Raw genomic sequence first — 23,211 nt, forward strand, 5'->3', positions numbered from 1 at the left:
TTGAAGATGTCCCTGCCCACGGCAGGGTGGTGGGACTAGATGACCTTTAAAGGTCCCCTCTAACCCAAACTATTCTATGATTCTATATTTTATAGGAATATGTGTCCTGCCCTTACACCCCTACAGTGGGTGGTGATGATCCATCACCCTGTGATTAACTTTCTCCTTCTGTGAGCTCTCTCTGCTGTTGACAAGGAGGTATTGCAGTTGCTCATATCACCTCTGTGCAGTCAGCAGTGGCCTTTTTTAAAAAACAGTAGAAAGTCATAATGATTAGCAGTGTGAAGATTAAAGTCCCTTTTTAGATCATGGCCTGATAGGCAACTGCTGTCGCAATAACTGTATTGCAAAGGCCACCAATATGTCAGTGGGGCGAATACTGAGCTGCTGTGGTTTGCAGAAATGTTAGCCTTCTGAAACTTTCCGTAGCAGATGGAAAGATTTACAGGTACAGTGATGCATATCTGTCTCAAAATCATGTTTGGATTAAAAACTTCCTGCAGAGCTAATGTCAACTCAGGTTTCAGGTCACTGCCACAAGCTAAATCAGGTTAGAGATCAAAAACAGCAAGCAGGTACGAGGGAGGCTTGCAGCTATCAAATGGGATAATCTGTAGCATGATTTTTTTATGACTGTGCACCCATAATGACATGTACAAGCAGGGAATGGTTGTGGTCTGGAATAAACTTGCTGGTTTGCCTGGTTCTGGTGAAAATTTCACGTGCTTTTCAGTATCAAAACACTATGCAAAAATAACTGGTCAGATCCAGCTAAAGTCACTTGAGTTATGTGGGGAATGAATTGGCCTGATATGCCTGAGATCTGATTTAACATAAAAGCTACAAGTTATTCCTAAATTGTTTTCATTAGGGAATCCTGGATAAAAAGGCACTTGTTAGAGTATTTCTTTCTGTTATTATTTTTACACAATCTATGATTTTTGAACATCATAAATTATATATATAAATATATATGCTTTGGGTTTTGCATCAGGTGACTCATACCACTGGCTTTTTAATTAACTAAGGAGCCATCATTCTTGGCAAACTGTTCAATTACATAGGTGCGTATAAGGCGATAATTGAATATAAAGGTTTATTTTTGTCCCTTTATTGATGTCAAGGGAAAACAGTGCAGTTATGAAAATGGAATAAACTGAAAAGATTCCTTCAATTCCTGCAGGTTGATTAAGACAAATGACTTTCCATTCCAGTTTTTATGAATGTATAATTTTCTGAAAGCTTTATAATGCCTCAGGGAAAGGAAGTTGCAGGCAATAAATGATACAGGATGGTTCAGGTTATTGGGAAATAGAGGAATGGGTTTTATCTGGAAAGGTGAGATTTACTATTCTGCTGTATTTCACTTAAATGTTTGAGAAGGAATCAGATGCAGTGATTTGTATCTTACTATGGGCATGGCAACAGCGTGAGACACTTGCTCAGTAACAGCATTTGCTGATGCCGATGCAGTGCGCAGTCTTTATACACCTTTTGTCTGCAGCTAGCAGGTAGGCAACGGTGTCAAACCTTTGCTATCCCCGACACTGCATTGGCTGCAAAGAGGTGACCGCAGGGTCCAGGGGTGGTTTGTCTCCCCTGGTCAGTGAAGGCAGCAGATGTCTTTTCATATCTCAGCTTGATAAACAGCACTGGTTTTTATGGAACTGAGTTTGGTTAAACAGTTCTTGCAGTGTTAGAGAGCTCTACCAGTAAAGACCGTTTAATAAACCCAGGGTATTTTCTTTTTTCTATGTAGAAAGCAGAAATATGGCAACAAAGGAAAAGCTTCAGTGCTTGAAAGATTTCCACAAGGACATCCTCAAACCTTCCCCCGGCAAGAGCCCGGGGACACGGCCTGAGGATGAGGCAGAAGGAAAGCCGCCCCAGCGGGAGAAGTGGGCGAGCAAGATTGACTTTCTGCTGTCCGTGGCTGGTGGATTTATTGGTTTAGGCAATGTCTGGCGGTTTCCGTATCTCTGCTACAAAAATGGCGGAGGTGAGTATTTCTTTATTTCATTCTCATGAATCAATCTGTCTGCCTTATGCTTACTATTTTTCAGTGCCTTCATCCAATTTTTAAAAAGAATAATCACACATCTGTTTTCTGCCTTCTTCACCAGTCTTTGGGAGACATTGTTTTATTACTTAATAGTTTTTGTTAAAACTTAATTATGGAAAAACAACAGCAATTTAAAATTTTATACTACTGAACCTTTTCTGCTCTTTTGCTTCTGCTACAGTTGAGTCTGAGTTTTAACCAAAAGATACGCTATTAATATAGACCAGTAGGATTTCAGACCAATGGATTTCAGAATAAGAGCATTCTGAGCCATGTGAAACTGTTGTGTGCCTAACCCCATTGTTATTGCAGATTTTCATTTTAAAAAGGTAGGAAAATGCCCTTTCCAGCTTCATATACCCATTCCACTTGCAGAGTTTGAGTATGAGCAAAAATACCGCAGAATAAGATTATTGTGTACTGATATTAAAGTATCAAATATGTTTCTTTGTTTATATATGTCTGTTAACACTTTTTAGACTATCTTGTGTGAAGTCACTCACTTCATCTCAATTTTGTACTATTATGTTTTCTCAACAGGTGCATTTCTTATACCTTATTTCATTTTCCTGTTTGGGGGAGGTCTTCCCGTGTTTTTCCTGGAGGTGGTGCTAGGACAGTATACCTCTGAAGGTGGAATTACATGCTGGGAAAAGATCTGCCCTATTTTCACTGGTTAGTACATCTTGTGCTTTACTGATTAAAGACACCTCTGTAAACCGTGTGCAGCAACACTGTTCCCCTCATGTCCATTAATTCAGCTATTTGCTGTAGTAACTGAGGGTATGATATTGGTTCCTGGAAAGGTAGAAGTCAGAAAGTCTGAAGGACAAAGTAAGGTATTGATTTTGATACTATCGTCTTGTTAACTGGCAGAACTGCCAATAAGCAAGAAAGAAATTGCATATTATGCCTTAAAAAGGCAATTGCACATTTTGTTCACAGGTATTGGAGAAAGTGTTGTTTTGGAAGGCTAGAGTCTCTCACATGGCCTTAGTGAAAGCATCTTCAAAATATTATTCTGGTCTGGAAATCAAACTCCTTCTGCCATGTGAAAGCTTATCATTGGCGTCACCCCTCTGTTATTGATACAGCCAAAACCTGGACAGCATTTTGTGGTAGGATTCAGGAATGGGACTTTTGTCATAACTGAGCAGGTCCTGGCAAACAGGCACGTTGGTCTGGTGTTATTCAGGGGCCTTTGCTAGCAAATGAAGAATCACTCGCCACTCACAGGAATTATATGAATGCCGCTCTGGAAGTTAACTAGAATGAAAAATCAAAGACAGGTTAGAAAAATTACTGAGGATGCCTATCTTGTGTAGAGATTACCCTCTACAGCTGGACAGCACAGGCAGAATTATTTGGAATAATTACACTGAACAGAGCAGCACTCTTCAAATCCCATTTGGAAAGAGTGGGTACTTCATGATGACGTGTCTCTAGCTCTGCCAGCATTGCTGTTCCAGGTGTCTCTCCCTTCATGTCACCCCAGGCAGAAGTGAGGGCTTTCTCTGTGGCTCACACTCCCACCTAATACTCAGAACGTTGCTGAAGTTGATGTAATTGTGCTGCTTTAGCCCCATTTTCTTCCTCCTCCTCCCACTTTTATGAAGCCTTTTTTTTTTTTTTGAGGAGGAAGGAATGTTCCTTGTTTAAATAACAATCTCCCAGGCATCCATAAAGAGAAATTGTAGCTCTAATAATGTGACTAGCTGTATATCCTGAATGAAATGCAGCTGTACAGAATAAATAGCACTTGCTCTGGTTGTTTTCACCTGGCATAAAAAAAATCTCTGGTGGTAAAGACTCTTGTTGCAATAAGGTTTGAAACTATAAAATATGAGGCAGGTATCCCAGGTGCTGGGGTAGCCATCAGAGTGATGTTAAAGGGAACCTCATAGGCTTTTTGTCCTCTTGTAAGAGACTGCTCTAAGTTTTCAAAGGAAATCTCTTTTTTTCCCCTGTTATTCCTAAATGGCAAACTTTGTAAGCTTTTTGGAGCTAAAAGGTTTTCAGTAAAGAGGACTTTTCAGAGTCCTTTCATTTTGTATTTAAAAAAATAGTGACTGCTTCTGACTTAAGACATAGTATGCATCTGCTGGTGGGGCTAAACTACCGAGCTAGGAGAGAGATACCACACTCAGGAGAACAGTTGTGGTGTTTAATTAAAGCCTCCACTGGAACAGCATTCCGCCACCTCCCAAAGTTCTGTAGGACTCACCCTTATCTGCCCATGACCCTGCTTATAAAAACAAACAGGGAACATTTTTTATCGTCAAATATTGATAGCTGAGTTAAACATTGATCTAATTAACCATAACAGCTACAAATATAGTGCTTCCTTTGCACAAGTGAAATTGGGGCAGAAACAGCAGCTTTCACATTGATAGCTTTGGAATTTTCCTTTTTTAACTCATTCAAGAACTGTCTTTTTTTTTTTTGCACATAGGCTGAGCCGAGCCAGTCGATAAGTATGAGCGGTGCAGGGGCTGCCCAGCCGAGCTGCCTCCAAGGAAGCTGGCTTGGGGGACAGTGTGGTGAGAATGATGTTGCCCAAGTAGGTACCTAAGATGTGAGATGATGTAGCTCCCAAATAAGCAAAGCATAATGCCTTGATTTCCTTTTAATAAAACTTGAAATAGCCGGGTTAGTGTTAAATTGGGTAGACGTCCTGCAGACCTCCCCTCCGATGTCAGCAAACCACAGCCAGAAACTCAACCCTGAGTGCCCATGCTAGTCTGAGATGGTGGCAGGTCTGTGCTTATGTGTGATCAAGTTGAGCTGAGCTTCCAACAGCGATGTGGTAGAGCGGGATACAAGTCTGCAAGACAGCAGGAGTAGCACCAGCTCCACGAGATCACAAGGCACCCTAGCAAGAAGCAGCTGTCACGTCTGGACCTGTTTCTTTTCTCTCCCCCTCTCTCCAGGAATTGGTTATGCTTCCATAGTGATTGTGTCCCTTCTGAACGTGTACTACATTGTGATCCTGGCCTGGGGACTCTACTACCTGTTCCAGTCGTTCCAGAGCGTCCTGCCGTGGGCACACTGCCACCAGAAGTGGAACACGCCGACCTGCGTGGAAGACACTCTCAGGAAGAACATAACGCTCTGGATATCACTGAATGCCACTAACTTCACCTCTCCTGTCACGGAGTTTTGGGAGTAAGTACTCCCTCTTCGTGGTGCCTTTGGGGCGCTTCAGTGGCATGCCAGAGGTCTAGCCTGAGATTTTATGGAAGCCCCGTGGGGAATGTTAGATAGGAAAAGAAAATTGCTCTGGATGTCAGTTGTTTTACCGGTGTTTGCTACCAGTTCTCATCCATCCTGAGATAGACTAGTCAGTCTGGGAGCAGTGGAGGAAGGCATTAGATGTATAACAGCGTTCATCCTAGAGTGTACAGGGAGCCCTAAAAAGCCAGTGTAATTTCTGGGGTGGAAGAAAACTTGTTTCCTTCTTGGTTGGGATTCTCTAAATGCAGCATGAGAACAGGAACAAGTCACTTCAGATGCTCTGATAGCGTGGATTTACAATGGAAGCAGTGACAAATCACCCCCGTTGTGGTTGCCTTTCCCTCTTCCCCAGCTATTAGCATTTGCAGTACACTTGGTGAAGCTGTAACACATCTCTTATCAGTCTGACAACGAAGCAAGGCATTGACCTCACCAATAAAACTGACAGAGGTGGTGAACGTTGTCCTGTACTATAGGTTTCTCAGGTCATCTTTGTTACATCATTTTTCTCTGCAGTCTCTGAGGATACTCTGTTTTGTCAGATGCCTGGATTTCATCAGGCCTAAGCTTCTTATTCCCATTTCTCTCATTTTTCAAGTTTTAAATTATATTGCATAACCTGATTTCTGAACGGGCATGACCTCAAATCTCTGCGTGTTTATATAGGCATCAAAACATAGCAGCAGAGGAAGGCACCTGAAGGGAAACTTAAATCCAAAGGAACTACAAATAGCTGAGGAAGAATTTTTTTTTTCTTGGCTCGGTCAGATGGTCAATTAAGAGTAGAATTAGTTTCTGACCCAGCCTGGCTTTTTCAGCACATTTAAAGTCCAGTTTGGTCCCTGATCAACTTGTACCTACTTCTCTATTTTTAAAAAGAAGTGTCAGCCAATAGCCCCAGCAGGAATGGTGTTCATGCCAAAGATGTTTGGCATGCGTTAAGTTTAGAAAAAAAGTACTCTTATGAACTGTGCTAAAATTTGTAACACAAGAGCCAAAATACAAAGGGCAGATTGGATCTTGGATGAGCAGTTTGTCAAGAGGCACCGGTGACCGTTGTGAGAGACAGGGTGCAGGCTGTAAGGGCAGTCGTTTTCACCGTGCCATGAGCACTGCGTTTCCACGCTGAGTGACAGATACTTTCCCAGGTGACTTCCTCCCTTGTAAATAGGGAGGGAGTTGGAAGAGGTTTGTTAAATGGTACCTTTGGATATTTTAGGGGAACTTAGAGGCAAGCTGCAGTAGAAGAAGCAGCAACTCTCACTCGTTTGGACTCTCCCACAATGACTTTGGGACTGAGGGCCTTGAATCCAAATGAGTGGCTGTCTTGGTAGGATGTCCAAAGATCTCCTCAAGGCTTCCCTAAGAAGCATGGGTCCACAGTGCTGCCCCGAAATAGAGTTACTCTCCCAGGACTTCAAAAGCACTGTGTTCACCTTCAACTTTGTGCAGTAATTTTACTCACAGGTCTTCTCGTACCTGGGGGCAGCCACAAGCTTAGCAGCCTCCTGATGTGGCCACGGGGTTGTCCTGCTGCTCCAGAAGCTTCTACTCCTGTAATGCACAGATTTATGGGCCAGGTTGTCTCCCTGGGGCCCCAGGTGGCATGTCCACTTCAGGAGACTGAAGATACCACAGCAGAAGGAAATAGGGCTGGGAGTTGGAAAATGGATTGTAAAAGAAAGAGTGGGTGCTCCAGGACCTCAGGGGACACCAGAGCTTTCCTTGGGTAACGACACAGCAGTTACATGGTGAAGGGCCTTATGGCAGGGCAGCCTGTCCGTGGGTTGGGGGAACGATATCCCCATGGGAGCATGTTAGAGGTGGAGCTTTTAGTTAAGTTTCCTCTAAAAGAAACCAAGTTTCTGTCCTCAAAACTCCCCTGCAAGCTGAACCAAATCCTCCTGTAGACACAGCCTAACAGATGTCGTCAGGCTGGAGGTGCCTCAGGCTGGAGGACAAATCCTTGATCCTCACAGCGCTTTCCCCTTCCCTCCGTCTTCCCCTCACTGTTTCTGTAGCACAACCGGAGCAAAGGTTGCTCAGCAATTAGCGCTTGTGGAGGCGACTCTCCTTGCACTTCGCCGCCACTTTAACTTTTGTCCCCAAATAACAGTTTTAAACATCGTGAACTGAACTATTCCCTGGAGTCATGCTAGGGAGGAGTTTGGCTCTGTAATCCTACTAATACAGACATACTGTCCATAGCTCACTGTTTCATCATGAGCGAAACTGTCCTTAACAGACCAAGCTGCCTTTGGGACTCATGGCACTTACAGGAATATTAAAAATAGCTCTTCTCTCTGCATAAACAACTATGGGTGTCTTAAAGTAAGGACAGAGATCACGCAATACTGTTGTAATTAAAGTAACATAGCTTTTACGTGGTGTAAGCGTTTAGTATCCCCAGTATTTCCCCAGCCATGCTACTATTCTTTATAGTTCTGAAATTAAAAATAATTTCAAGAACTTCCAGGTACTTTGCCATCATAGACAATGCCAGCTGCCAGGCAGCCAGCTACCCGCATCGAAAGGACAGGTCAATAAATAGTCTTTAACTGAAGACATCCATCTGCTTTGTGGCATAATTAATTCTGATTTAATTCAGGGGTTTGTGAGTATTTGGTTTCTGAAACCCAATGCCATTTTTATTGTGGGACATTTATGTAATGTCCTCATCCGTATTGCTTTGTAAAACTAACGGTGCCCAGATATAATTGACCACATCATCGATGCATTAACCTCTTTGCGTTGAATAACACATGTCCTTCTCAGCCTGGCTGGATGTATAGTACTGCCTGACATTTCAGTTCATTTGAATTAATGTTCTGTGCAAATCACATGCTTGCTTGAGCAGCAATAAAAGGGGGTTAAGCAAATCTGGCTTTGTATCAGGAGACTTACCTCTTGGTATCACATGCTTCAGGTCTTATTTCTGAAGATTTTATTTTAAAGTCCAAAACCTTAAAGGCTTACACACATATTAATACATAAGGGCTAAATGTTATGGGTTAATTATGGTTGAACAAAACCTCTGATTGTCTGGTGCTGGCCAAGTGTTTATAAATATTTGGTAATCAGCAGACTTTATTCATCCAAATCCCAAGAAAGACCATCACATGCTAATGGCATGTAATCCCGAAGGGAGCAACACAAAAACTAAACAAAATCTAGGGCAGCTGTCTCTGCCTTTGGAGGCAAACTTGAGAGTTTTAAAAATTGTTTCATATTCTCCTTCTAATAGTCTTCTGGTACAACTGCTTCAGTGTTAGTTATTCTTGTCCATCCAATGTGAAAGAGTGCTTTGCCTTTCCTGGTACGAAAGGTCCTGTGTGCATTCAGTTGATTAACGAGTTGGAATAGCCTTCAAGGATTGCATAACTCTCCTCATTTTATTTTTGTTTATGTTCTAGAGCCAGTTACGGCTCCTATTACATTTCCATATTGCACATCACTAGAACATACTTCTGTATGAACAAGGTTCAAGAACTCATGTTTACAACAAACTCGGCCCCAGCCTGTTGTCCCATTGATGATATATGAGTGACAGTTAATGACAGCATCAAGGCTATAAATTAGAATTAGTAACAACTTCAGGCATAAATGGCATGAAGTTAGTTGAGTGGGCTTGGCTGAATCTAAGCAGCAGTGGGTTGTGTAACAAAATTGAAGAGCTATCAGCATAGCCCGGCTCGTGCTCCTTCCTGAACTTGAATTTTCAGGGTATCACAAATCCAGGTTGAGTGCTTCTGCTGCAAAAATATGTTGGGTTAGATTTCATGAAACAGTTTTAAAGCTGAGGCTCCCCTGGTAATTCTGAGTGGATTCCTTGAGGTAGTCAGTCTTTGTGAGACGAGATAACCCAGGACAGAGAAAGCCAGCGCATCACTTACTGCGCTTGCTGCCTCACCATAGAAAAGTAACATATCCAGCTCTCAGTAACCCACTGGGATGCCCTCCAAAAAAGCTTGAAAGGGTTGCTGGGGCAAACTGTAGGTGAGATGACCATTTGCTTTTAGATCCCTAATAAAAAGCAAAGAAGTCTTAGCTGAATGCATTAATGGAGCTCCTTATTCCAAAATGCATTTTCAGATAATTTTTCATGGCTTCCTGAGAGCTAGCTCTATAGGTTGCCTTTTTAATATGAACTGCCCCATAGATTGGAAAATTGCCATTTATTTTTAAAAAAGCCACATAAGGTTGCAGCTGAAGTTTATTGTCTTACAAATGTATTTTCTTCTTTTGTGTATTCACAACGGGTGTTTCCCTGGTTTCTTTAGGCTCAGGTGAACCAGGACTGCAACTTTATGCCAAATATTCATTACCAAGGGGTTTCTCGTAACTGCTGAATAGCTGTGCTGATTAGGGCAGACTTACCCTGTCTGGTGCCATTAGTCCTTTTCCATAACAAAATACACACACGTTCAGAGAGAATAAAGCATTCGGTGTGAGAACACATTCACACAGGTAATCCGAGTGAATTTGGCAAACAGAGGCAGAAAAACAGATGGATGAGGGCTTGAGCCCTATTAAACTGGTCCATCCAGGGTTTTTTTCCAAAAACTAATTGCAAATTTTCCATCAGTGACTTAATTCGCTATTATTTCCTGGGGGGGGGGGGGGGGGGGGGGGGGGGGATGTTAATTAATTCAGGGGAAAAACAAACCACAGTGGTTTGTTTTGTACTGGATCCACACGCAAAGCTGCGCACGCCACACTTGTGGGCCTGACCCTGGTACGGCACCCCAGACTGCTGTGGGCTCGGCTCTGCACAACTTAGGTGAAGGAAAGTGGCTGGGTTTTATAGCTGTTTGAAAATAAAAATTAATTAACAATTTGTTAGGTGGCAAGGTCATTTCTCTTGTCTCGGGGCAAGGTATTTCTGTTGTGATTGAGGTCAAAATTCTCCTTGACTTAAAAAAACCTTGCAGAAACTCTTCAGAGTTTAGTAGGTTCATTTGCAGAGGAGTTTTAATTAAGTGAACAGTAAGAAACAGTTTGTTCTTTCATGCATATTTGACAAATGAAGTAAGTATCAGGTATGACAAGGTCTGTCCAATGTGTGAGGACTGTGTATGTTGCATGAAAGTAAAAAAAATAGTTTTAAATCAGTATTTAACAATGACTCATGGCAATTACCAGAAGAGAGAAGCCTTAATGATTTTTTCCCCTCAGGAACACAGTATTTTGGTGGTTGGATGTTGCTCCCTTAAAACCCAGCTTACAATAGGAATCTCTTTTTATTTATTAACCTAAGTGACAGAATGAAGTTTACCAAATATCTGGAGTTAGCTAAACAGGACCCTGGTGGTGGCAGTGCTGAGGGTGGACGGCGGCGCGTCTGGGTAGTGTTTGTGTGCGGGGGGAGAACGGATAATGGCTCCAGCCTTCGCCCTGCAAAGCCATGCGGTGTGATGGTTTACTGCGTTGCTTTTTCCCTTCCCTCCTTGCAGCAGTCTTGCTAATGAACTGAAAAGGAGGAGAAACACATGGATGCAGGCCAGTTGCAAGTGTCCATGATGGAGACATCATGTGCAATGCTGCCATGCGGCTTCAAAGCCGGGGTTCGTGGCAATGCCAGGGTGAGCTGGTCTTGCATCTTCAAGGGAGCAAATGTGAAAGCCGTGGTGCTTTAAGCGTACTTTCTTACCTCATCCTGAGGTGGTCACGGGCTGCTAAAAAGAGCTTAAAATGAAATGCTGTGCAATATATTGAACAAAAGAGTCCCACAAACCTAGGGAAGATGTACGGCTGCAATGCTCAGCTTTGCTCACATAAGCCACGCTGACTTAGCAAGCAGCATTCAAAGGGCAGGGATCTCCCCATGCATCTGCTGCCCTACACACCATCGTATACTCTCAGACATCACAACCAGACCCTGCATCAACTGAGCTCCTACATCTCTTTTGTTTTGTTTCCTTTCAAATATTCAGGCGGAATGTACTGAGCTTGTCATCAGGAATTGAAGATATTGGTATTGTCAAGTGGGATCTAGCACTGTGTCTTCTCCTCGTCTGGGTGATATGTTTCTTCTGCATTTGGAAAGGAGTCAAATCCACTGGGAAAGTAAGTGCTCTTTTACCCTTTTCATAATCATTGCAGTTAGCAGATGTTAAGAATACTAAGTAATGCTGTTCTTAAAGATATTCACCATTTCCTTGAAAAATATGTATTTTTGCACTGAATAGAAGAGGGACTCGGATTCAGCTGACTTCAGAAAGTCATTGCCAGTGCCCAAAATGCCTGTGAGTCAAGTAGCCATTACTGGAATGGCATCAAGATGCAGATACAAGCACGGTTCAGTACCACTTTGCCTCTCTGAGGACGAGTGTCCCACTGATGCATGTCATGAGCACAGACGTCTTAGGCTTGCGATGTGTGGTGCTCTGCGCTCCCTGTCTGTGCTCTCACACCAGCCAAGTTCACTCTCAGTGCAGTGGGGTGGATGTTAACATAGCTGTGGTAGGGATGTTTTAAGTCAGTGGAAACTGCTGCATGCATAGCATTTCTGAAATGCCGCTCACTTACAGAAGAGCTCTGTGCAGACATAGGAGACTAAACTTAGGTACTCGTTCAGAAGCACTCTCCTTGACAGAGATCCTGGATAGTTTGTGGTTTTAGTCTCATCGTGTGCTCTTTAGAATCATGTTTTTCTCTAAGGGATAACAGTTAAATCATTCCTGAACCTCATCCCTCTCCAGTGCAAGAAAAAAATTACAGCAAATCTTGGTCAATCAATTAATATTATTGCCCCTTGCATATAGTTGTGGTTTTAAATCTAGTTTCATGAGAAAAGGCTTTTGAAGCCATTGCATATGTGTGGCTCTCAGCTTTCAAACCTGTTGGTTGAGGCAGCATTTCAGATAAATCTAACAGAGGTCCCAAGACACTAAGTTCCCACACATTTCTTGTCAACTAAGTGGAAGAGAGCGACCCTGATAGGGTTTCACCTGAGAGAAGGGCCACAATGTGAACCCACCTTTTATCAGCCCCCAGAGAAGTCAGGAGGAATGAGCAATTGCAAATGCCTCAACCGCAGAAAAAGCATCATTTAGCAGTTTTACCTTGTTACATGCTGCAGAATCAACCAGGAGACAAAACTCCATAGGAGGCCAGACCCCATTAGTTCCACTGTTGACTAAACTACTTGCTTTACTGTCGTTTCTGTCTTGCTTTCTGTGATATTTATCATGGAGCCTCATTAAAATCATGCTGGTGCCTCACCCTGGATTCCTGCCAGCTTTGCCCCAAAGAACAGCTTCCACACCTCTAAAGCATACGTTGACAAAAATGTTTGCTTCTCTGTTCCCTCTGATTGATGTGACCCGATGAGGTGATTGTGTAAGTTTTATAGTAAAGGTGAACGCAATAAATCTACCGCAGTAGCCGAGTGGAAGCACACATTTCTGCAGTACCTGTGGCGAGCCTGGTGTCTGCTCGGTAAAGGTTATGGTAGCTCTGAGAGATTTTTCCAAGCTCCCTATGGTACACTATTTCAAGCCCCTGTGAGGGTAAGAGGTTGAAAACAGGTCTATTAAAATCAGTTATCTAAAAATTTGTGTGTCCTGAAAATTCAGCAAAATGGTCTCATTTCTAAGACAAGGCGGTTGGTAGGAATTCGCTGCTTCCCCTCTGCAGCGTTTTAAGCTCGTGCGGGTGTGGAGCCAAAGCCCAACAAAACCATTGGAAAGTCTCTGGTTGAGTCCATTAACTTTGAGGTCAAACAAAAGTAAACTGTAAACTCTAATGGAGGACTTGAATTATTTGAGAAGTCTAGTTTACTTTAGTAGATGGTTGTTTATAGCACTTCCCTGCTTTGCAGCGTGTTAATGGCTCTTTGGAGAGAGGAAAAAAAAAAAAAAAGACATAGTTTTTAAATCTCGTAGTAGCGTATTGGACAAATAAACATGAAATCATGAGGAAAAATAACAGTTGTGCTTATGCTTTGGATAATGTGCTTGATCTTAAAAATTCCTCCAGCATTACGAGAGAATCCTTACCTGCACCGCAAAGGCCGCTTTGTGAGTGTTGTTTACTTAGTTCCTGCAAGTCCAGGAATATCTTTCTTGTAAGAAAACTTTGATTTTTCATAGGCTTGGCTTATATTAAAAAAAAATTAGGAAGCGCAGAAAGCGCCCTTTTATCCTTCAAGTTTTGGTGAAACCAGGCTAATGTGTAATATATATCGTCGGTGGAAAATATACAGAAAATTCAAGGAGAGAATTAAAAAGGACATATATGAAAAGGTTTCCTTTCATTTTATGAAATCAGTCCAGCTCCATGAATTATTATGGCAATGCAGGCTTTGAGTTCTGCTCGTTATTCTCAGAGGACACACTTAAGAAGAAAAGTGGCGCATCCCGGGAGCTTTCCTGTAGTTGTCAAATTCTGGAAAACAAAAATACATTTTAACTCATGGCAGCAAACTGTAATTACCTGGGGGGATCATCTGACTCCATGAAAAATGCCCTTTCTTGGACAGTAGTGATTCTTGACTGTAACACAGCGGTTATATAAAAAATGAGAGAAAGCACTGATGAGCAAAGAAAACAAAATGTTAGAGGTCAAAAAGCATGGGTCTAAAAATAAAACTGTCCAAATGCAAGCTCAATTAACCCTCACGCTGGAGATTAAAGCAAAGGGCTCTTTCATCAAATGAATGAGCAGATAACAAGAAGAGAAGAAGTAGGCTGTTATTCAAAGAGACTGGGAATAGAGGTTAAAGATAATGAAGACATTCTCAAAACTGGTTGAACAGAGCCTTAGTTTCCAATAATGATGTTGCTGAATAGGCAGCAAGGGCAAGAATGAAGCTATGGGGCTGGAAATTACCACTGTTGAGGCTGATGCCAACCTGAAGGGCTTCATGTGTTCAAGGTGATGGGAAGGGAGGCACAGGAGCATGGACCAAATTATCTTCATCTCTGAAAGAAGTGCCTCATGAAATTGCCTGTAGGAGCAGTAGTGAGGCTGCACAGCAAAGTCAGAGGTAGCAGCAGAGCTTGCAAAACAGTTTGCAGTTTTTAAGTTCAAATAAAGAATGAGGTAATGCTTTAGGCACCCTTGGCAAGGGAATCTCTTCAGCTGCCCTGGCAAAGGTGCACTTGTCATGTGAGGAAGACAAACAGAGCAAAGGCAGAATTTCTAACAAAAGTCATGAGTTGTATAAAATCTTGCGTGTTCTCTGCCTGAGTGATGTGACCACTGTCTGGGGGGCTCTGGAGGGATTAAAGAACCTGCATTGCCTGCAGGCCTAAAGCAATAAGGTGGTAAAGACTTCTAGTTTAAACTAAAAGTAGACACAGAAACTCAGGTCAGGTCCTTTTTAGGTATGAGGGGGCTTTGAATTCCCATTGTTAGATCTCTCTTGATTCTGGAGGTGTAGCGTTCACTGCCGCAGACTAAACATACCTTTTCTTCTTTTCTTTTTTTAATTGCCAGGTAGTGTACATCACTGCCACGTTCCCATTCATCATGCTCCTTGTTCTGCTCATCCGTGGTGTGACCCTGCCTGGAGCTGCAGAAGGCATCAAGTTTTATCTTTATCCTGATATCTCACGGTTAGCTGACCCACAGGTACAGAACCAGGAGTGGGGAGCGGGACGAGTTTCTACGCGTAGGGGGATGGTGGAGGGTGATGGTGGTGATGTAATGGCAATAGATTTTTTTTCCACGGTCTTTAGAGGTCCAAATATAGCATGAACATTAATGCTGGGTTATATTTTCCAGAGATCTGCTTGAGAAGGTCACTGTTATATGTGTTAATGCATCTTTCCATGTGTATGTATGTGTGTGTATGCGTGTGTATTTTTTTTGTGTCAAAGGATTCTGAGGCTGTAGACTCTGTCCCGTTATACAATCTCAGCTTTCTTGTTGGTAAGGTAAGGGAGATGCATTTTTTTAATGAGGATAGTCTTTAGTTTCAAAGGAGAGACACGTGAGCTTCACAGATGGAACAACAAGCAACAACTGTGAGTACCAGTGTCACTGAACTCCCACTGCTCAATAGGAGGAGATTGGGAAAGAGGTGAATGAAATAATAGAAGAATGAAAACCCATGCAAAGGTGGAGAAAAATGCTTTCTGAGGCACAGGAACTACCGTTCGCTTAGCCCTGGCTAGTGGAGCTAGGCTTACTCTTTCTGTATAGGCTGTGATTAGGAAAAGGTTCCTGTCTGTGCTCACAGAGTGCAAATATGTGACGCTTGAGCAGACCAGCATCATTTCAGCCAATAGTGATCACGTGAGAAATGGAAAAAAATGCAATACCCCCCAAAAAAACCCAAGGGATCTTTGAAAATAAAGTGTTGGTCACAGTGAGTCTGTCTTTGCTATTTCTTTCTAATGAGTATTTGGTTAAAATAAAATTCCAATGATAGCTAAATAACTGAAGTAGGAAAAGTGTAATTGAAAGAAACATTGTGGAAATCTGGTTCATTCTCTAGTCTTGCCCTCTTTATACAAGACACCCTCTTCTCAGGAGACATTATATTTTATGAATGAATCTTCTTTTATGGGACTCTATCATTTTTATGATCTACTATTAGCCCTAAGCCCAGAGCATCAGCCAATAATGTAGAAGAGATTCATGCGAGCTGGCAGGCCCCCTCCCATGGTCTAGCAAAAGCATCATCTCCAAGGAGACACCAGTCAGCAAGGTGCTGGAAAGCGATGGTGGGAGGGAGGAGGTAATGGTCTACAGTCTTAATTCTCACTTACTCAGACTCCTTGGTGGTTTCTACTGGCGTTAGCAGACTTCCATTAGCAGAAAGAAGTGAACAGATGGGTTTCAATGGATGCATTTTGATAGCTTGCTACGTGTTTACTAACTGAGAAGTTGATAGTGTACTGTTATTTCACTCTGTATATTTTTTTTTAATGTAATCAGGAGAAAGAATCATGAGACCGAGATCAGATACAAATCTTATAAAGTGCATTGTATTTTGCTTGTTTTCCCCCCACCCCTATGGCTTTTTATCTTGCATTTGAACAGATACAAAAACAACCAGAAAGCTAGAAAAATAAACAAACCAAATACACAAACCTGTTTCTCAAGCTTTTCACATCCTCAGTTTAGTGGGTCTGTCAGCTGATTCTAACTGAAATGAGTTACAACAGAAATGAGCAATGTTATAAATACTTCTGCATTTCCTATTGCACTGAAACACATTTATTGTTGCGCCAACAGGAAGGATCAGCTGAATGACTAAGACTAGAAATACTGAGCATCTCTGGGGAGGGGATACAGGAACTGTTGAAGAGATTATGTTCTTGTAGGCTCTGATGCTAACAGTTTTCTTTTCCCTATAAAAGCCAAACTTGCAAATGTGATGTTCTCTTTCCTTCCCTCCCTGATCCTTTAGCTATCACCCTCAATGGAAGCAATTATTTTGTTGATTTTGCATAGTTTTAACTGTGTGTTTGCGTTGAGTGTTGCAATGCAATGATGCAGGTAATAACAGTCTTTCCGTCTTTCCCTTTAGGTCTGGATAGATGCAGGGACACAAATCTTCTTCTCATATGCAATCTGCTTAGGAGCAATGACTTCCCTGGGGAGCTACAACAAGTACAAATACAACTGCTATAGGCAAGTTTCCATCCAAGGGGGTTTAGTGTTTTAGCTAAATGATGTAAATAAAGTAGGGACAATGGGTTAATTTTTTTTTTAATTAACTTGCTCCATGACATATGTGTGACTTAGGGACTGTTTGCTGCTGGGATGCCTGAACAGTGGTACCAGTTTTGTGTCTGGCTTCGCAATTTTTTCCGTCCTGGGCTTCATGGCACAAGAGCAAGGGGTGAACATTGCTGATGTGGCAGAGTCAGGTACGATGGTATTGGTGGCAGTGGTGGTGGGCACTGCCGCCTAGCGTGTGAGCAAAGTTCTGCAGACTCAATCAGCTAACATCTAAGCAATAAAAACAGAACAAGATTTCCCATAATCTCCAGAAAAATAAGCACATTGTTGATTTGGGCTTTCATCTAGAGCAGTGAGGGTTAGCCGGGGTTGTATTGTTTACTCTGTCTTGATTAACAGGGCAGCGAACACATTTCCTAGAGTATGCTAATCCATTTGAGTTGAGATTAGAATTAAGATAACTGCACTATTATCTAGCGTCCAGAATGTCATTAATTTGAGAATTTATTCCATCCTTCTTTTCAGACTACCTTTATTTTCATTCAAATGCAAATAGCCAGTGTTTATGTATTTTTCATAGCTTAGTTTTGCTTGCTCACAGCAGAGCGCTGCAGTGGGAATATTACCTTGGCCTTTTGAAGGGACATACACGCATACATTCCCAAGTCTCACTGAAAGGCAAGAGAGGTTGGAGAACTCCATCTCCTGGGTTCTGTGCACCATTTCATCCACAGGAACTCTAGTTGTTGCAGTCCTGCATTTGTCCTCTGTAGCTTCAGGGTGAGGGTGACAGAACTGTGAGAAGTCCATTTTGAAACTGGATGTACACTTAGGTTCCTCCCTTATTTCAGAACTGTTCTTCCCATTAACATTCAGCTATGCACTTGCAGCTGCGTAAGGCTAAATCCTCATAGCATGTGAATGTATCTCAGATGACATTTTCTCCTCTGTGCATGTCTTGTCCATGAGGGCAGGTGTAACCATGTGTTTTCACGTAGAACAGACAGATTAGATGGGAATTACCGTTCAAAAATAATGAGTCAGGCCTCGACAGCCATGAGGCTTAAAGCTAATCAGATTCAAGTAATAACAACGTCACCTGAGTGCACTTCTGGCATTTCTTTCTGATTTTTTTTTTTGAGCAATTTTAATTCATCTGCATAGTATTTGAAAGCTTTCCTCTGCAAACATGCTATTAAAAAGAAAAAGTCAATGTATCTTCTGATCACATGGCTCTGGGAGTTAAGCCTTTAAGAAAAATATCTTACTTCACAAGGGCTAATGAAAAACTAATGACATTGGTGGCACCGCTGGATTCTTGGGTGGCTGCAATTGGCATAACTCTCACAAGTGCAGTTAGTTAACGGTCTTGGCCATAACGCTTACTTTGATCGGAGGTCGATTGCTTTGTTTGAAAACAGGAAGCAAGGGAATAATCCTATTGAATGAATCATAAATAGCCTCTTTTTTTTTTAATATGTAGGTGGATCAATTCCGAGAGTAGCATTTTTAAGTATTTCCACATTAGGTTTTTATCTGGTCAATATTTATTCTAATTTTTATTATTAAACCTCTGATAAACAGGCAGTTATATTCCTGTTGCTTGACATTTTTAGAATTAAACGATTTTATAGTAACAATGGGTTGTTAAGTAATGTTTAAATACAAATTAACTAACAGACAGTGTTTACATAGCATTTTTTCATCAACAGCGCAAAAAGCATTTTTTTAAAGGAGGGGTTTTATAGTTTATTATAGGGACAACGAGGGCACTGATTAGCTTCCGAATTTGGTTTCCGGTTTCTTGCATATTTTGTTGTCGATTCATTCAGGTTTTCTACTTTATTTAAATTCAGCCCAAGTTGCTACTGGCCAGAGATTGCAACCGCCTCACTGTTCAGTGGGTTGCCCATCTTCACTGGCTGGTCTTTGGCTAAATCCTAAGGGACATTTTTACATGACAGTAAACATTACCAAAATGACCCAAAATTATCCAAACCACTTCTTTCTCAGCAGAGGTCAAGCGCAGAGCCACTGGAGACTGTTTGGTCCCCTGGGATGAGCGTCCCAGGACCTGCGTGGGGCCGTGGGGGAGGCTCTGGCTGCCTCTGCTGCCCTGCGGCTGACTTCTCAGCACAGAGACATTCAGCAGGTGCTTGAGCCTCTTTTTTTCAGCCTTGCCTTTTTTGGTTTTGTATGACACAAGGTCAGAACCGCTCCCCTGGGTCAGGAAAAAGGTGAGCAGAGGTGCTGCTGCTTGGCCGTAGCACCAGGGAGGGGACGCTGTCCACGGGGCCAAGACCTCCTGCCCCCCATGTCTCTGCCCAGTGAGTTAAATCCCTCCTGCCCTATGCGTGACACCATTTGTTTCCTTGTTTGCCCTCCTGCAAGCCAGGGGAACGTCAACAAATTTGCTGACAGCAGAATCTCATGGCCACATTTTTTACCTGTGCCAAATTCGGCCTTGGTGCAGTGTTCCTGGGACACCCTCGTCAGCGAGGGGTGGCTCCCACTTCAAGCACTGGTCGCTGCTGCTGGCCTTCACTGGCTTAGACTTACACGACAGTTACATTAGACCCCTTTGACTTCCCAGTGAAAGGAGACTTTTAATAAATAGCACTTGATTTTTTTCAGAAATACTTTTGAAGGGAGAGGGGAAAGCAGTGGAGGCTCAGCAAAGGCATAGTGAGTCCTGTCTAATCTGTGCTGCGTCTCTGGCTGGAAGAGATACATTACCGCCTGTGCAATTTGTAGCAGTGTTAAAACAGCACAAGATCTGCCTTTTTTTTAAATCCAACTGCAAACAAATTCAGATTAAGCCGGCCTGACTGTAGTGCCTTGGCCTTCCTAATGCCTGCCCGGTCTCTGCCTCCGCAGCGCTCTGCTCCCGAGGCGCGTCTCCAGCCGTGCCGCAGCACTTCGCCGGCAAACGGCCAGCAAGTGGGCTGGGATTCTGGCAGTCCTAATTAGCTCTTAATAGCAGCCGCAAGTGCTTCACTTTTGCAAAACACCCTTTAGAGCAACAGAGTTTCAAATTAAATACAGTTTTAGATTATTTATGTTCAGTCGAGGGGATGCCAGGAACATTTTCTTTCACATGGACTTTTCTCTTTATATTTCAACACTTAGTTTCAAAGGAAAATCAAAGCTAGCGCAGGGCTTAGGACACTTGGTGTTAAACTGTATGACAGTGCAAGGACAGTTTCACTGGCCAAAGCATACAGAATTGCAGCAAGTTTTGAGGAGAGCAGTTTTACATCTGTCTCATCAATTGCACAGATCAGCTGCAAATGCCATCTGGTAGCAGTTCCCCCTCAGGGAGGATCTACTATATCCACTGAATTAGGGGGAAAAAAGCAAAGCCCCCCAAAATTTGAGACATTCACCAATTTTTTGGTATCTTCTGTCATATAAAATCTTAGTTGTGTTTCATTTTAAATAAAATTAGTTGCTCGATTGTTGGCTAATTTGTATTTATTTCTCAGTGACTTAAAGTTTTCTTTAGTTTGAAAAAAAGTCATCTTTTTTTTTTTACCTCTTTCTCTTGCTTCTTTTTCCATCTTTCTTGTTGGAAAGGAAAAGTGGGAGGTAGGAAGAGCAGTGTTAGAGATTTTCCTGTACAGATCAGAGATAAGATTTCTGTCCCTGCACTGCAGCAGTTTAAAAAAAATTCCTTTTCCTATTGAAAACTACTTGAATCCACTTCAAAATCCTGGAAAATGCTGGGTTTTGAGGCTCCTTAAAACAAACAAGCAGATGAGCCAGGCATTCCCAGGTTTAATCTGAATTTAAATCTGCCCTCAGAAGTTTTTGTTGGCTTCACAAAATTTCTATGGCCACTTTGAGAGCCTGCCGTAAATGCCAGATTGCCAGTGTTCCTGTCTCCCACTTGGAGAGGGCTCTTTCTCTCTCAACAAAAGCTCTCATAAGCAATAGCTGATAGCACCTGGCTCCAGGTGAGAGCACCTTTGGAGGTCAGCATGCAAGAGCACTGCACGTATGTTCGGTGTGTCGGTATGAGTGAGATGCCGTCTGGTCCACTGTGCAGACAAGACCCAGTCTAGTAATAAGCCCTTGCAAACAAGGCTTTGGTTTCCAGGGCAGAGAAGCCAGGCTCTTAGTCCCAGCCCCGCTGGTGCTCCCAGACTGTTGCAATCCATCCTGCAGTTGGGGCTGATGTTGGTCACATTAGCGTCACCGCGGCAGGTCTGCCTAGGCTGGCCGGATAGGGACAGGTGATGCGCCAGCATGGGAAGTGATTTTACACAGAGTGATTTTACACACCAGCAATTCCTAACAGCAGGAAGCATTTTCTTCAGGGACCACAGCTGATATAACTAGGAGTAGCCTGATCACTTCAGTGCAGCAGTGAGGGTTTGCAGAAGCAAAGGAGCAGACTCCTGGAGTGCAAACCCCGCTCTAGAAAAGCCATGCTGGGTTTGGAGGTTGCATACAGAGGGAGGCAGTGGTTGCATTAGCAAAGATCCTGGGGAACGTTTGGAGCAGAGTCCCTTCCCTGCATGCAAAAGAGTTTCATCATCATCATCTTCATCGTGACCATGTGGGCTAGCAGTGGGATTCTGCCATTCCCCTGGGTCACCCCTTCTCCCCCCGGCCCCAATACCGTCCTGTGTCCGAGCAGGACAGGTGTAGGACCACATCCATTATTGGCATGTTTGAGACAGATGTTAAAACTGGTGATCTGTTAGCAATGGCCTTGGGGGTTTGCCTGTGGTTTCTGCTGTAGTCATGCGTGCTTCGATTTCAGATAAAAGAGCCAAACTGTTTCACTTCTGGTATTTCCAGCCGCGTTTGGATTTATCTGAACGGAACCAGGCATTCCTGCATTTGAGTGTGGCTACCTTTACCAAAGAGCTGGCACTTACTATTTCTCTTCCCTTCCCTTCCCTTCCCCCTTTCCTATTTTCTCTTTCTCTAGGTCCAGGCCTGGCCTTCATTGCCTACCCAAAAGCTGTGTCCATGATGCCACTGCCCACCTTTTGGGCAATCCTTTTTTTTATTATGCTTCTGTTGCTTGGACTGGATAGCCAGGTTAGTACAATGGGTAAGAGATATGTGGCTTATTGTCTTGGCGCTGCTGACTGAGAAAAACTGGTTTTACAGGCATGAGTTAAGAAGAGAATACCTCTAATGCTGCTTAAGAGGAATTCATCTGGGTTGCTTTTTAGTGCAGGGGCTGCATTTGGTGAATCTCTTGGTTGATAGTATGATGTTGCTCAGTAAGTCTTTGTCATCAAGAGTTAATGGAGTCCACAAGACTAGGGCAGTACTCCCTAACCTAAATATCAGTCCCAGTCTGGCCGCAAAATACCACCATTTTGGTCGCAGTGCAGTATTTTCCTACTTTGGAGAAGACCTTAACCATTTTAAAACATAAAAGACTACAGCAGTCTGTTCCAGAGTACTTTGTGCCGTTGCGATCACCTGCAGTGTGTATACACCATCATTAAAACACTTTGTAAGAATTAATAACTACTAGGCATACAGGCTTTGATGGTTGCCAAGCGCCAAAAAAGAAAAGCTAAGCCATCGTGAGGCACAAAAAGCACAAAATGTTTTGTACAGTGTATCTAGGGTGGCTTCATAAACAGTCAGAGGACAAAGCCACAGCCTTTTTCGGTGGCCTTAGGCTCAGAGCTGCTGAGCAGCTTGGGATTTTGCTGACTTTCACATCACCAATGCACATTCAGTACCTCCAAACAGGCCAGAAAGCATCTTGGGTTCCAGCTGTACTAATTTTATAGCACACACTGCTATTAATTAGTGAGCAAAAAAATCAAAAAGTTCAGTCTAAGAAGTTATGTTATTTTTCCCGGTGGTTGCTTGTAAGAATGTTGGACTAAATACTCCCAAAGAACCTGTAAATCATTTCTAGATAGTCCACTTACAAGGAAACATGGGTGACCAGGGATTATGCAGTAACTACACGTTCAAAATTGCCAAAGTTTTCAGGGCAACAGGCAGCTTTCTGCACTCAAATGGAAAGTCACTAAGGTTATAAAAACCCAATTGGTAAGGATGAAATGTTCACTTAGCCTAAATGCTCTCTCGTATGAGGAGAGATCTCTAAATGGATTTTTACCCAGTTGTTGTGTACTTAATCTCTTACATTTTTGATATTCCATTTGCCCTAAATTGCTCTTTATGGCTTAATCTTTGAACTCTAGTGAGCAACTTTCAATCGTTCCAAAGTAAATGTAAAAGTGCCCAGTGCCGTGGTTCAACAACCCTGTGCTTATACAAATTGGAAGCTGTCT

At 42.7% G+C, this 23,211-nt stretch overlaps 1 protein-coding gene across 7 annotated transcripts in view; it reads left to right on the forward strand.

Annotated features, from left to right (window-relative positions):
* Positions 1-23,211, forward strand: part of SLC6A6 (solute carrier family 6 member 6) — a 96,857-nt gene that overhangs the window by 60,335 nt on the left and 13,311 nt on the right. For all 7 annotated transcript variants that reach the window (XM_076346430.1, XM_076346431.1, XM_076346432.1 and 4 more), the window contains 8 exons: positions 1,760-1,999; positions 2,603-2,737; positions 4,993-5,227; positions 11,230-11,362; positions 14,738-14,872; positions 16,779-16,882; positions 16,997-17,121; positions 21,873-21,985. In XM_076346430.1, coding sequence (XP_076202545.1) covers positions 1,760-1,999; positions 2,603-2,737; positions 4,993-5,227; positions 11,230-11,362; positions 14,738-14,872; positions 16,779-16,882; positions 16,997-17,121; positions 21,873-21,985 — 1,220 coding nt within the window. The remainder of the gene's footprint in view (positions 1-1,759; positions 2,000-2,602; positions 2,738-4,992; positions 5,228-11,229; positions 11,363-14,737; positions 14,873-16,778; positions 16,883-16,996; positions 17,122-21,872; positions 21,986-23,211) is intronic.

This window comes from Aptenodytes patagonicus, chromosome 8, assembly GCF_965638725.1.
Source record: "Aptenodytes patagonicus chromosome 8, bAptPat1.pri.cur, whole genome shotgun sequence".
Classification (NCBI taxonomy): domain Eukaryota; kingdom Metazoa; phylum Chordata; class Aves; order Sphenisciformes; family Spheniscidae; genus Aptenodytes; species Aptenodytes patagonicus.